Below are 16,173 nucleotides of genomic sequence, written 5' to 3' on the forward strand. Positions count from 1 at the left end.
GTTAAATAAAATTAGTGTTATGGGATACCTCTGCCTTGCTCTTCACTTAAATGAAATGCCCCTTGTCAAATAAGTTTTGAAGGTTTTTACCTAAAGATGTTTAGCCAGATCTTATCTATCATAGCCCAACTTCTCTCCTTGAAGGGCCTCTTAGGATGACCCCTCTCCCTACCAGGTGTCCATTAAGTCCTTAATCCTTGGATCTCTAACTGGGTACTACATTCCTATTCTCTGTTTGTGACCCAGCTGCTTACCTGACCCTGGAGTTTGTCCTGTAAAGAACCATTTGCCATGTATGGGTAGATGAAGCTGTAGAACTGCTTTCCAGTGCAGAGGCCCAGCAGAGGTAAGATGTTGGTGTGGCAGCATCTGAAATCAGACATCAGTGCAGGGGTAAGGAATCAGACAGAAGGAATAATCAAAGACCCCTTTCACCCATCTCATCCCTCTTCTACCCTCTCCATGCCCCCTAGGCCTTCAGGAAGTTCCCAGGTACCAAAATCCTCTGACCCCTGAGGTCCCAGCAGCAGGATAGAGAGATTAAGACTGCCTGCTTTTTTAAAAAAAACAACAAGAAACAGATTCTTTAATTCACAAAAATATGATTCTATTTACATAAACATCTATTATTTATAGCAGAATCCATCTGTATATTACCAGATATTAAATTTTAAAATGTTATGATTTATTGTATGAGGTGACAAAAACATTCAGGTACATTGGTACCTGATAACAAGTACTACATATTAGAAAGATTTGAAGCTAAGAAAGTGTAACACTGTTTGTATTTATAAACAAGAATGAAAAATGACTGAGGTAATCATAAAATTAGATTCAGAGAGAAGCAGTTTACACTCAAGTAAAGCACTATGTCAAATTCCATTTTATGCACTCAAAAGCAGTAGCCAACATTTTAAATGACGCTGAAATTTATTTTTATTGTGAAGACTAAAGATTTAAGGTCTGAAAATATTTTATGAGATTTTCCTTTTAAGGGCACCAGGCTGAAGTCAGGATATGGAAGTTCAGCTGCCACTACTTGGCTGAATGGACAGACATTCTTTAATTTCTCTGAGCTCATTCTCTCATTTGGGAAATATATTCATTGATCTGGGTGATGCCTTGGGTGAAGACTGCCTGCTTTCAAGGAGCTTGAAGTCACGGAGCTCTGAGCTATCCTGTCTTGCTGCTCTGCTGCATATGACATCTTAACCATCCCATCTCACAGAAACAGAGGCTTAGAAGTTAAGAAACTTACCCAAAGTCACAACTAGCAAGCAGTAAAGCCAGGATTAGATCACAGGTCTGTTTGACTCCTAGGACTAGGTTTCTTCCCCCAAATCCTCTTCTGCTGGGTTCGAAGTCACTGCTCCCTCCTCAGTTTCCTCCTACCTCTCTAAACACCCTTTCTTTGCTTTTATCCCCAAGAGTATCCTCCCTGGCCATTGTCTGAAACCTGAGTATCCTAGCTGGGCTTGCCATCTTGCTTTATAGACTATCTCCAGGTATCTTCCATCTGTATGTGCAACACTCACAAATCTCAAATCTTTAGTCCCATCCTAAGCTCTGGACCTGCACGTCTAATTGCACAGCAATGCTGCAGGTGAACAGCCTAGACTCAACAAGTTCTAAACATGCTTCTCCGCCCACAGTTTTTATCTCAGCAAAGGGCACCACCATCCATCTGGTTTCCTAGAAATGTCCTTACCGCCCCCCTACCCCTGCCATCAAATTAACCACCATTCACTATCACAAATAGATTTCAAAATGTCCCTTTCATTCCCTCTCCTCTGCTTCCCATCAGCCCCTGATGGAATCTCGCCAGGATCAGTGTAATGGCTCCTGCTGATAACTATGCCCTCCTCCACTCCCCCAGGCCATCCTACTTCGGTTTCCACACTCATGAGAATTATTTACACTCAGGCTCCCTACTGGACCATAAACTTCCCCAAGGCAGGGGCCATGTACTCTTCACATCTGCACTTTCTAAAGCCAAGGAAAGTCTTAACAACTCACATTTGCTAAATCAATGAATTAAGGAGTAGCTATTGACCTCAGGAAGATACTATGACGAAGTGGAAAGGAGATCATATTTCCATTTTTTATTAAGTGTGTATGTGTATATATGTATATGTGTATGTTTATTCATACACATGTATGAATAAAGAGGATAAAGAAAAGATATCAAAATACTAATAATATGGCAGTAGTTATTTATGGTGCTATGGAAAATAGGTGATTTCTATATTTTTATCTATAAATTTACTGCTTAAAATACTCTTCAACTTGCCCAAGGCTGCACGTTGGCACAGGAAACCCAGTGAGTGACTTGCCAAGGTTGAGTGACTGCTGGTGTCCAGCACATAACAGGTGCCCAAAATGCATTGGCTACATTCATCAGTCAATGATTGCAGAGCTAGGACAAGTCTCCAGGTCTCCAAACAGTCCTTCCCCTTCTCTCTCCCAGCACCCACACAGCTCTGTGATAGGGAGGCTCACTGCAGCTCCCCAGCCTGCTCCCCCATCTGCAAAATGAGCAGGTTTGAGGATGACTTTTGAAGGCCCTTATTGCTCAAGACCAGAGGTCAGCAAAAATTCTCTTTAAAGGGCTAGATAGCAAATATGTTAGACTCTGTAAGCCATGTGGTCTCTCTTGCAATTACTCAAGTGTGTACTATCATCCATCCACAAAAGCAGCCAAAGACGATACAGAAATAAATGAGTGTGGCTATGTTGCAACAAAACTTTATTATAGTCAGGGAAATGTGGATTTCATATACTTTCCATGTGTCATGAAATACTCTTCTTCTTTTGATTTATTTCAACCATTTAGAAATGTTAAAACCATTTTTTGTTCCCAGGCCATACAAACATGGGCAGGGCCAAGACTTAGCCGATGGGTCCTCATCTGCCAACTCCTACTCTACAGCACCATGATTTTAAGATAGTTTCGCTGTTAATGTAGGAATCAGTAAGTCTCTGCCCATGTCAAAAAATGGGGCAGAAACAGATTTCTTCCCCACTGGACGGAAGAAGTTGGGCCAAGTAAGCCAAAGTTCTTCTTTAATCTATGTGTATAGTTGCTACAGAAAAAAGCCATGTCCGATGGAGCCAGAACAACCTAGGTTCAAATTCCAGCTCTGCAGCCCCAACTTCTGTGGGATGCAGCGAAGGCCGTTCTAAGAGGAAAGTATATCGCAATCCAGACCTATTCAAAGAAGGAAGAACAACCCCAAAAGAACAGTCTAAAGTCACAATTATTGAAACTGGAAAAAGAAGAACAAATGAGGCACAAAGTCAGCAGAAGGAGGGACATAATAAAGATCAGAGAAGAAATAAATAAAATCGAGAAGAATAAAACAACAGGAAAAAATCAATGAAAATAAAGAGCTGGTTCTTTGAGAAAATAAACAAAATAGATAAACCACTTGCCAGACTTACTAAGAGAAAAAGAGAATCTACACAAATAAACAGAATCAGAAATGAGAAAGGAAAAATCATGACAGACCCCACAGAAATACAAAGAATTATTAGAGAATTCTATGAAAATCGATATGCTAACAAGCTGGAAAACCTAGAAGAAAAGGACAACTTCCTAGAAAAATACAACCTGCCAAGACTGACCAAGGAAGAAACACAAAATCTAAACAGACCAATTACCAGCAACAAAATTGAAGCAGTAATCAAAAAACTACCCAAGAACAAACCCCCTGGGCAAGATGGATTCACCGCCGAATTTTATCAGACATTTAGAGAAGACATAATACCCATTCTCCTTGAAGTTTTCCAAAAAATAGAAGAGGAGGGAATACTTCCAAACTCATTCTATGAAGCCAGCATCACTCTAATACTAAAACCAGGCAAAGAACCCACCAAAAAAGAAAACTGCAGACATCCGTGATGAACATAGATGCAAAAATACTCAACAAAATATTAGTAAACTGAATTCAAAAATACATAAAGAGGATCATGCACCATGATCAAGTGGGATTCATCTCAGGGATGCAAGGATGGTACAACATTCGAAAATCCATCAACATCATCTACCACATCAACAAAAAGGACAAAAAACCCATGATCATCTCCATAGATGCTGAAAAAGCATTTGACAAAATTCAACATCCATTCATGATAAAAACTCTTAACAAAATGGGTATAGAAGGCAAGTACCTCAACATAATAAAGGCCATATACGACAAACCCATAGCCAACATCATACTTAACAGCGAGAAGCTGAAAGCCTTTCACCTAAGATCAGGAACAAGACAGGGATGCCCACTCTCCCCACTGTTATTCAACATAGTACTGGAGGTCCTAGCCACAGCAATCAGACCACACAAAGAAATAAAAGGCATCCAGATTGGTAAAGAAGAAGTCAAACTGTCACTATTTGCAGAAGACATGATATTGTACACAAAAAAACCCTAAAGAATCCACTCCAAAACTATTAGACCTAATATCTGAATTCAGCAAAGTTGCAGGATACAAAATTAATAAACAGAAATCTGTTGCTTTCCTATACCCTAACAATGAATTAACAGAAAGAGAAATCAGGAAAACAATTCCATTCACAATTGCATCAAAAAGAACAAAATACCTAGGAATAAACCTAACCAAGGAAGTGAAAGACCTATACCCTGAAAACTACAAGACACTCCAGGAGAAATTAAAGAGGATACTAACAAATGGAAACTCATACCATGCTCTTGCCTAGGAAGAATTAATATTGTCAAAATGGCCATCCTGCCTAAAGCAATCTACAGATTCAATGCAATCCCTACCAAAATACCAACAGCATTCTTCAACAAACTGGAACAAATAGTTCTAAAATTCATATGGAAACACCAAAGACCCCGAATAGCCAAAGCAATTCAGAGAAGGAAGAATAAAGCAGGGGAGATCTCACTTCCCAACTTGAAGCTCTACTACAAAGCCACAGTAATCAAGACATTTTGGTACTGGCACAAGAAAAGACCCATAGACCAGTGGAACAGAATAAAGAGTCCAGACATTAACCCAAATATATACAGTCAATTAATATACGATAAAGGAGCCATGGACATACAATGGGGAAATGACAGTCTCTTCAACAGCTGGTGTTGGCAAAACTGGACAGCTACATGTAAGAGAATGAAACTGGATCACTGTCTAATCCCAAACACGAAAGTAAATTCAAAATGGATCAAAGACCTGAATGTAAGTCATGAAACCAGAAAACTCCTAGAAAAAAACATAGGCAAAAATCTCTTGGACATAAACATGAGTGACTTCTTCATGAACATATCTCCCCAGGCAAGGGAAACAAAAGCAAAAGTGAACAAGTGGGACTATATCAAGATGAAAAGCTTCTGTACAGCAAAGGACACCATCAATAGAACAAAAAGACATCCTACAGTATGGGAGAATATATTCATAAATGAGATATCTGATAAAGGATTGACATCCAAAATATATAAAGAGCTCACACACCTCAACAAACAAAAAGCAAATAATCCAATTAAAAAATGGGCAGAGGATCTGAACAGACACTTCTCCAAAGAAGAAATTCATATGGCCAATAGGCACCTGAAAAGATGCTCCACATCACTAATCATCACAGAAATGCAAATTAAAACCACAATGAGATATCACCTCACACCAGTAAGGATGGCCACCATACAAAAGACAAACAACAACAAATGTTGGCGAGGATGTGGAGAAAGGGGAACCCTCCTACACTGCTGGTGGGAATGTAAATTAGTTCAACCATTGTGGAAAGCAGTATGGAGGTTCTTCAAGAAACTAAAAATTCCACTCCTAGGAATTTACTCTAAGAATGCAGCAGCCCAGTTTGAAAAAGACAGATGCACCCCTATTTTATCACAGCACTATTTACAATAGCCAAGAAATGGAAGCAAACTAAGTGTCCATCAGTAGATGAATGGATAAAGAAGATGTGGTACATATACAGATTGGAATCTCATTCAGACATAAGAAGAAAACAAATCCTACCATTTGGAACAACATGGATGGAGCTAGAGGGTATTATGCTCAGTGAAATAAGCCAGGTGGAAAAAGACAAGTATCAGATGATTTCACTCATATGTGGAGTATAAGAAGAAAGAAAAAAACTGAAGGAACAAAACAGCAGCAGAAACACAGTACCCAAGAATAGACTAACAGTTACCAAAGGGAAAGGGACTGGGGAGGATGGTTGGGAAGGGAGGGACAAGGGGGGAAAAGGGCCATTACAATTAGCACACATAATGTAGGGGGGGGCACGGGGAGGGTTTGTACAACACAGAGAAGACAAGTAGTGATTCTATAGCATCTTACTATGCTGATGGACAGTGACTCTAATGGGGTATGTGGAGGTGACTTGATGATGGGGGGGTCTAGTAACCATAATGTTGCTCATGTAATTGTAAATTAATGATACCAAAAAAAATTCCAGCTCTGCCACTACTAGCTGAGTGATCTTGCACAAGATACCTGATCTCTCTGGGCCTCAATCTGCCCCTTTGTAAAGTAATGTGATAACAGTAGTTATGTTACAAGGTTCTTGTGAGCATTAAATGAGTATATATACCACATAATGGTTATAGAGTGCTTAAAACATGCCTGGCACACAGGAAAGGACTCTATAAGAGCCAGCTGTCATTATTAAACAAAGTATTTTCCAAAGGGGAGGCTTACCTACGACAAATTTGTACCTCTGCCTGGAAGAATTTTTCAGTCGTTCCTGGACCTGAGCTGACCATCTGTGGGAAGAGACATTGAAACAGAAAATCCAGCCTCCTCCATGCAGCCTCCAGCCCTTAAAAGAAACCAAGAAGTGTTCACCTCTCTGAGCTTCTTGAAGACAAATGGCATGCCGTGCCTTTGCCCTCTGTAGATGTCAGCAAGGGTCCCCTCACTAATTTTGTGGTTTTGGTTGAAGTTATCAGTTGCCTGGACCACATCTGCCTCACTCCAGAAAAAGTTGTCTCCAGCCAGGCTCAAAAGTGTTTCCTGCTTAGGAATGGAGGTTCTAAAATCCTGGAAATGAAGAAAGAAAAGATGGAGATTAATATGGACAATACTGTTCCCTATTACCTCAGAGAATCTTAGATCACCCGAGCTGAAGGGGTGCAGGGGTTCATCTTATTCAGTGGGGAGGAATGGTAAAAAAGAACATGGATAGGGCCAGCTCAAAGCCCAGCTCCACCTCTAGCTTGCTCTGTGACGTTGGGCAAGTTACCTAACCTGTCTGAGCCTCAATTTCCTCATTAGCAAACATGAAGAAAACAATAGACTCTGGAAGGTAACTTTGAAGATTAACTAAAATATGGATATTCCTGGCACATGGCTGCTGTTTCCTTTTTTTTTTTTTTCCAGTTTACAAAGGTGAGCGCCAAGGAGGTCAAATTGCTGAGGTGAGGTGACACAGCTGGTCAATGGCTAAGCTGGTGCCCCTGGTCCCATACATGCTACAAAACAGGACAGAGGTTCACGTAACCAAACATGGTTCTGTGTTAGCCTATTAAGAGCATCTCTGCTTTAATAACTTTCCTTCTTAAAAATAGGTGAACATAAATTAAAATTTTTAAATTTACATATGCTCTTAGAATACACCATGTTAGAAAATTATGAGGGAAAAAAATCATCCATGATTCCATTATCCACTTAACTGCTATTAAAATTTAGTGTATTTCTTGCCAATTAGATACAGAAGGATTTATTTTTAAAAACTGGTATCATGCCACACGCAGTTTTGATTTCTGGTGTTTTCATTTAACACTGTAAACCATGATCATTCTCCTAATTATTAAATCATCTTTGAAAATGGTTATTTAAAAAAAAAACTCCTAAGTGACAGTCTCCTTTATGCAGGAGCTTCATTATCCAGACCCACGCAGTGCTGGCTTTCTTCTAGGCACCCTGCCCAGGACATTTTGAGGGATTCAAAAAAATGTTTTAATTTATTTTAAAGTCAGAAGAACAAAATGGAACATTTAGAGTTGAAGAAAATGTTTTAAATTTTAATCTATCTTGAATTGTTAATCTTTATACCAATGCAATCATCAAAAATTTATTTTATTTTATTTTTTTAAATGAAGGCAAGGGCCAATAAAGGCAAAATCGCCTAAGCCCCACAAGAGTCACATGAGGCCCCAGACCCAAGCCACTGAAAATTCAGGATAACTCAGACATGTAACTGGTTTGAAATAGGTTGGAGGTGAGGTAATTTGTAAACAAATGACTTACTATAAATGTAAACAATATATTTTGGGGGAGGAAGATGCCAATTATCAGCTCTCACTAAACACAAATAATGGAAAAGCTCATTTTAAAAGTGTATTCATTAAAGTGCCCCCCTCCCCACTCTCTGACCCAGCTTGACTAACAGCCAGCATGCCGTAGAGTCTTAGAAGGTTGGAGTAATTCCATGGGTCTCCTTTCAGCCTCTCAACCTGACCCTGAGCCCCCAAACTGGTCTCAGGAAATAAATACATTGCATTTCTGAGAGAGAGACACAAGTTGTGTGGTATCCCTGTGGGTGGGAAAGATTTACCTCTGAATCAAATGAAGCAGGAAGGTCAGTTTTCAAAGGATGAGGGGCATCTCCAGGAGGAAGCAGGAGGTTGGCTCTGGCTGGCACAGGCCCTGGAAAAGAGGGACTGTGGGTCAGGCCTGGGCCTGCTGGAAGACGAGAGGGGGTCCCTGTCCAGTTCCCAGGCCAAGCCAGTATGCCATCCAACTCCACAAACACTCATTGTGGACAATGAAGGCTGCCATTTCCTAATACCCCCCAGTCACCAGCCTACATGCTCCTCAAGAGTTAAGACTCTGAATATTTATGACAGCCCTATGGGGTGGTCCTATATATGATCCCCCTTGGAAACAGAAGCACAGGAGGTGGCCACTTGCCCAGGGTCACACAGCTATGAAGTGGCAGAACCAAGCTTCAATGGAGATCCACGTGACTTCTAACCCCTACACTGGCCCACGTCCCACACAAACAGCAGTGAAGGTCACAGAGGTGAATTAGTTATGGAGTCTAACTTCTGGAAACCTCCACTGTTGTAAGGATGGCAATAGCTAGTCTCCAAGGTGAGAGGCAGGAGAGGCCACCAAAGCAGGTCGGGAGATAAAGGAAGGTTTCACAGAGGAAGGAGCATTTGACCTGGGCCTGAAAGATGGGGAAACATTTCAACAAGTGGATATGAGGTCCCTGGGCATTGAGGCAGTGAGCCTGGCCCATGTGGAGGAGGGAAGCCTAGGTGTGCAGAAGACACTCTGGGCATGTTTAATTACCAAACACTGACACGCCTGGCACTGTTCTGAGAGCTCCTTTTGTTAACTCATTTAACCCCCACCACAACCCTAGGAGACAGGGACCCCTGTCATCCCCTTACAGATGGTGAGCCTACGGCTGAGAGAGGTTAAGCAGCCTTTCCAAGGGCACAGTCAGGGGCTCTAGAGTCCCTGTTCTTAATTCCTTAGTGAATGAATAAGATTCAGGAGAGAGAAGACTCAAAGATCACTTTAGCACCAGGTAAAATTCAGGTTTAAGAGGTGACATTTCTTCACCAGGTGCCACATGATGATGAACCAGAAGACTAACATGATAGTCCAGAGTCTGCCGGACTAGAGAGGGTGCAGGCAGGGATTAGATGGGCTGTGCGCGGATCCAGGTGGAGGCAGGCCTTAGCCAGAAGCCAGAAGCTGCAGATGTCACCATCTGGAATTACCCAACTGGCCCCACTCCAAGGATGGTCTCTGAGTATCTGGGGCAGGCCCTCCAGGGAGAATCTGCCCTTGACCCCGGGGTGGATGGCCAAATCCACCTGTTTCGGGTTTTTCTGGTTTACAACATCAGGAAATGAGTGATTAATCTGGAACTTTGGCCATAAAGAAAATTAATTCAGAAGACTAAAGACAGCACCATGATGAAACTAGAATCAGCCTTGCTCAACTATTAATGCAGACAGCTAATAAAACTCATCTAATACGAAGCCGAGGCTCTGTCATCCCCACAGAGCCTGAGACAAGAGCCCCCACTAAGCCTCTCTCCCTGGGTCTGCTGCTTCCATGAGAATGCACTGCAGACCAGGCCTTCTCTTGGCCTCAGCCCAGTATCCTTGGCCTGTGTCCTCCAAACTGCGGTCACGTTCATCCATCTCCTTGGTTGTTGGCCATGTCTCTGTGCTGCCTAATTATGAGTTACTTGGTGTTTTTCTTTCAAACCACTTTAATTCACATATTGTGTATTTAGCCTTGAAATCCCTAGTTTTTTTACACATGGGATTTTTTGTTGTTGTTTTCTTTTTAACATCCATGTTCTCAGGTTCCACTGGAACCAGGCGCCACACTCGGGAACCACTGCTCCAGACCAACCCACTTTCTTTCCTACTCTGAATTCTGCCCTACTCTGCCCTGTCTCTGCCCACTCCCCCTATTCTGGCCCCCAACCCACACTGGACTTAGGGCAGGGCCCTCACGGCACACTTAGTTCCCTTTCCTCTCCCTTTGCCCAGGGAATCCCAGGGCAGCACTGGCCTCACATAAGCCATGATTTCTGGTCTGGCTTGATGCCAGGAGTTGGCTCTGTGTGCTGTACTGGGCCTCTGGTGCTGGAGGGTATATCTGAGTTTACTCTTGTGACATATGAGGGCTACTAGTTGGAGGACTGGCTGAGTCTATTTATCCCTGTGGTTTTGGGAAAAAAAGGAATGGGGTTTGGGCCAATACCACAAGGCTGACAGATCTGATAGAACTGGGCTTTGCTTTGTAAATACTCCTGGAAGGACTGGGGCAGGATCAATGACTACACAAATGTCATTTCCAGATCACTAAGAGTTAACCCTTTGTGTGTCAAAGCTTCTACTTAAAAAAAAAAAATTTCTACAGAAATATTTCCAGAATGTCTGCTTTCCCAAGCACAATGCACCAAATCTCATCCGGAGTTGTAAAAATGTAGACAGAGCTACAGACCATGCCACAGTGCTGTATTTAACTGGGGGTTTCTATATCACACCCTGCGGCTGGCAATGGGTCTGCCTCTACAGCTCGCCCATCTCCTTTCCTGGTATCGGACAGAACTGGGTTAAAGTCCTGGCTCTATCATTACTAAAGATTTGACTATTGGTGTGGCTGGGCTTCATTTCTTTGAGCTCTCTCAAATATAAAAAGGAAATTACCATTTCTTGTAGAGTTCTTGTCCAAATTAAATAAGAGATGACAGTTATAAAGCACAGAGGTCAGTCTCTGGTGCTTAGGGAGAATCAAGGTTGGTAAAACTATGTGTAGGAGAAGAGTAAATAGATTCTGACTGATAGTCCAATGGCCTCTCCTATAGCTTTGTGACAGTTATTTCAGTGACTCAAAGCCTTTTCTATCTGAATTCTAGCTTTGAGAATTCTTTCATGACGTGCTCAGAACCTGCCTGTGGCTTACCTGCTCAGGTATTTTCCTCTTCCTTGTCTCTTCCCCACTTCAGGGGGTCAGTGTTCACAGGCGTTAAGGTATGGGTTCTGGGGCAGCCCACATGAGCTGAATCCTAGTCCCCCACCATGCTTCACCAGGAAGCTTTGGCAGGTTCTGCATCTCTCCCCAGCTATCAAAGTGGACGACTAGAGCCACCAGCTCTCAGGCTGTCAGGGTGAGTCACTGGGGCACTGAGGGAAGCTCAGTGCCCACAGTCCCCTGTCTGTGTCCTCCCCAGCCACCCTGCCTCCTCATTCTCCACTCTTACAAGATTATCCAACAACTTGAACTTTGAACAATGGCAACTTGGGGTTTTCCCAGGAGAAAATAGGTTTGGGGTTATTTGATGAAATTAATGGTTACTCTCTTATTTGCAGTTTGGGCAAAGCTAGACAGCTGACTTCCTGTCCCTGTGTGTGTGTGTGTGTGTGTGTGTGTGTGTGTGTGTGTGTGTGTTGATCGTCTTGACCTGTGTGTGTGTGTGTGTGTGTGTGTGTTGATCGTCTTGACCTGTGTGTGTGTGTGTGTGTGTGTGTGTGTGTGTGTGTGTGTGTTGATCGTCTTGACCTGCTGGGGCACATGTGCTCCCAAGGGCCATTCAGAAAGTGAAGGGAGTAAAGGCTGGCAAAGACATATGATGCGTGTTTTTACAGCAGCTGAGATAAGAAACACCAGAAGAAGCTGCTACACATGTAACCTCCTCCATATTGACCAGCACTCCCCTAGAATTTCCCTATTTTATTATCATTTTTCTCTCTGGCCATAAGCCAGTGTCACATCTGCTGTAGGACCACTGCCCCTTATCTTTAAAAGATCAGAGTTCTGCACTTGTTGCTTTTATCTTAGCTACAGGAAATAATTTAGACTCCTGGACCTAGAATTAAATTTCCAGAATCAACCTATCTGGGATGTCTGGAATGTTCCTAATATCTGCTCACATTTAATGGTGGTGATACTGAGGTGTCTGATTCCATTCCACAACATGACAAAGTTTCTATTATTATGCCCATTTTTTAGATGAAGAAACTGAGGTGCAGAGAGGCTAATAATTCTGCTCGCAAGTGACATAGACCGGATGCAAATATTAATCTGTCTACTGCAAAGCCTGTGCATGCTTCTCTCAGCTGATGCTGACTTTGGCAGGCTGTTTAAGCTCTCTATGCTTCAGTTTCCTTATCTGTGAAATGGGGATAATCACAATACCTAACTCATATGCCTAACCGAAGATTAAATAAGTCAACATCTTCAAGGTACTTAGAACAGTATATGGGACAAAGAAAGCCCTCAATTACAGAATTTTTTTTCTCTTTATAAAAATGGTAATAAATTATATATATTCTTTTGTTATTTGACTTTCAGCTTTTTAAACTCAATATATCATAAGCATGTGTTCCATGTATGTACATATATCTACATCATTGTTAATAATACAATGGACCCTTGAACAACACAGGTCCACTTACACACAGATATTTTTTTTTATTAAGATATCATTGATTTACACTCTTATGAACATTTCACATGAAAAACAATCTGGTCACTACTTTCACCCATATTATCAAGTCCCCACCCATACCCCATTGCAGTCAGTGTATGTATCAGTGTAGTAAGATGCCACAAACTTTTTTTCAATAAATATATTGGAAAAGTTTTTTTGAAGATTTGCAACAATTTGAAAAGATTTACAGACAAACCACATAGGTTGAAATATTGAAAAAATTAATAAAAGTAATGTCGTGAATGTGTAAAATTTATGTAAAGATACTAGTCTACTTTATCATTTACTACCATAAAATCAATAGTAGGCTATTAGTAGTTAAGTTACCATGGAGTCAAAAATTATATGCAGATTTTTGACTGTGTGGGGGGCGCCTGTGACCCTAACCCCCATGTTTAAGGGTCTATATTGTATTGTTATTACTGCCCTTAATTCTACCATCCCTGTTGTTTCCAATTTTTTGCTGCTATATGCTGAGCTGAATATCCTCATAAATACACATAAAATAAATTTCCTTTACATTAAAAAATTTGATCTAAAATACCTGGGCCTAAAGAAGCAGCTGGCCTTGTGGGCTGCTCCTTTGCACATCCATCTTCAGTGTTTCTCAGAGAAGCTGCCAAGGGCCTTTCTGGCTTCATGACACCTGGGAAGTCTGGGATAGAACACTCAATTTTAGGAACTGGTTTCCCTGAAATGACATGGAAAGAAAGTTACTGTTATTCAGTGAAGTGGGCTAGCCATCAAGAGGCTGAGTCAAGAATTCAGAGACCTGGGTTCCAGTCGAGGCTCTGCCTTGCATTCACAGTATGCCCAGGCAAGTTCTTTCCCTCTTTGGGCCTCAGCCTCCCCATTTGTAAAATGTAGTGGTTGGAATGACAATCTCCTGTGGTTGGTCCAGTTCTGACATTCTGAGTCAGGCACTACTGGCTTCCAATCCTACCTGCTGTGTGACTTTTAACAAATCACTTACCTTCTCTGAGCCTGTTTCCTCACCTATAAAGTGGAGATGATAGTAATATCTTCTTCCCTAACTCACAGGGCTGCTAGGAGGGTAGAAATGAGGGCACACATGTGAGAGGGCTCTGCAGATGACACATTTCCCTGAGCACCCAAGGAAGTTAAAGATACCTATCCATTAAGTCCCTAATCGAGCCCCAAAATATGAAATCTGGCAGTTGTACAGCTTCCCCTTCCCAAGCAGTAGAAACATGTGCATCCTTCCCTGGTTTATAGATGAGAACCCTGAAAATAGCAGCTACGTCAACTGAGTGCCAACCGTGCCAGGCCCAGCTTTGCATACATCAAATCCTCACCAGGCCTCCACACTGTGTGTTGCAGATGAGGAGACAGGCCTGAGCAGGTTCACTGGCTTGCCCAAGATCACACAGCCTGGGCCAGCAGCACAAGCCAAAGAAGCCCTCAGGCTACCTGCCTTCTTAAGGGTAACTACTTCCCCTTTGCACAGTTTGGGAAACCCCCGAGGTGCTGTGAGGGTGTATTTACACTGGCTTCCACCCAGCTTCTGAGAATCTGCTGTCAGACAGCTTCCTCTCCCCGCCTCCACTGCTGTGCAGCTTTATCTCTTCAGGATGGCCACGGCATCCAGCTCAGGAGGCTTCCAGAACCCTCCCCCACCACTTCTTACTAAAATAAGATATGGTCTCATCACTTTCCTGCTTAAATGACTTCCCATTGTCCAGATAAAGTACACACTCTTCATTGGAATCCTTGTACCTCCCCATTGCCTCCCAGATCAAATCCCAATTCCACAGCCCTGCATTCAAGGCTCTTCACCCTCTGGCAGTTTGGGGTGGTACATATTTGAGAATCGCAAAAATGGGGTCACTGGAGTCCCAGGGAAGGCCGCCACTAAAGTGCTTACTCTCACATGTGCAACAGGCAGGGCTGGGACGACTCCGGCCTGTGAGTCTGTGGTGACACATATTACAACTGGTAAATAAATCTTCACTCTCTCTAAACAAAAGTGATCATTACCATAGGGCCAACCTTTTCAAATCCCCATTTTGGGACTAACACAATATTAACAATGCCTAAATGTATGGCACAACGCTTGTACGGCACTATGCAGATGTATTTGATTTCCCAGACAATCTCTGGTGGTTAACAGAATTACCCGCATTTTATTTTTAAGCACACTGAGGTTTCGATAGGTGACACGATTTGTCCCCAGGCAACAGGTGATAAGATTCACGCCTGGGGCTCGTTTGCCTGTCCCCTCTCAGCTGGCTGGGGCAGAACTACTCAAACACAACTGCCATGCTCCGCTCTCCCTACCCCCATCCCAGTCCCCACTTCCATTTTTTTTTCTGGTGTCATTAATATACACTTACATGAGCAACTTCGTGGTTACCAGATTCCCCCCATTATCAAGTCCCCACCACATACCCCATTACAGTCACTGTCCATCAGCGTAGTAAAATGCTAGAGAATCACTACTTGTCTTCTCTGTACTATACTGCCTTCCCCATGCTCCCCCACATTATGTGTGCTAATCATAATGCCCCTTATCCCTCCCTTCCCACCCATCCTCCCCAAACCCTTTCCCTTTGGTAACTGTTAGTCTATTCTTGGGTTCTGTGAGTCTGCTGCTGTTTTGTTCCTTCAGTTTTTTCTTTGTTCTTAGACTCCACAGACTAGTGAAATCATTTGATACTTGTCTTTCTCCACCTGGCTTATTTCACTGAGCATAATACCCTCTAGCTCCATCCATGTTGTTGCAAATGGTAGGATTTGTTTTCTTCTTATGGCTGAATAATATTCCACTGTGTATATGTACCACATCTTCCTTATCCATTCATCTACTGATGGACACTTAGGCTGCTTCCATTTCTTGGCTATTGTAAATAGTGCTGCGATAAACATATGGGTGCATATGTCTTTTTCAAACTGGGCTCCTGCATTCTTAGGGTAAATTCCTAAGAGTGGAATTCCTGGGTCAAATGGCATTCTTATTTTTAGTTTTTTGATGAACCTCCATACTGCTTTCCACAATGGTTGAACTAATTTACATTCCCACCAGCAGTGTAGGAGGGTTCCTTGCCAACATTTGTTGTTGTTTGTCTTTTGGATGGTGGCCATGCTAACTGGTGTGAGGTGATATCTCATTGTGGTTTTAATTTGCAGTTCTCTGGTAATTAGCAATGTGCAGAATCTTTTCATGTGCCTATTGGCCATATGAATTTCTTCTTTGGAGAAGTGTCTGT

General features: G+C 42.3%; 1 protein-coding gene across 6 annotated transcripts in view; it reads right to left on the reverse strand.

Annotated features, from left to right (window-relative positions):
• The window catches only part of VHL (von Hippel-Lindau tumor suppressor), an 89,808-nt gene that overhangs the window by 19,317 nt on the left and 54,318 nt on the right, over positions 1-16,173 (reverse strand). For 4 of the 6 annotated variants that reach the window (XM_057506800.1, XM_057506788.1, XM_057506805.1 and 1 more), the window contains 5 exons: positions 13,491-13,637; positions 8,534-8,625; positions 6,823-7,017; positions 6,676-6,740; positions 255-369 (listed from right to left, as the gene is read on the reverse strand). In XM_057506800.1, the coding sequence (XP_057362783.1) occupies positions 255-369; positions 6,676-6,740; positions 6,823-7,017; positions 8,534-8,625; positions 13,491-13,637 (614 nt within the window). Of the gene's footprint in view, positions 1-254; positions 370-2,215; positions 2,526-6,675; positions 6,741-6,822; positions 7,018-8,533; positions 8,626-13,490; positions 13,638-16,173 lie in introns of those variants that run through there. The other 2 variants (XM_057506798.1, XM_057506809.1) reach the window with 2 other exon arrangements.

The sequence above is a fragment of the Manis pentadactyla genome, chromosome 1, assembly GCF_030020395.1.
Source record: "Manis pentadactyla isolate mManPen7 chromosome 1, mManPen7.hap1, whole genome shotgun sequence".
Classification (NCBI taxonomy): domain Eukaryota; kingdom Metazoa; phylum Chordata; class Mammalia; order Pholidota; family Manidae; genus Manis; species Manis pentadactyla.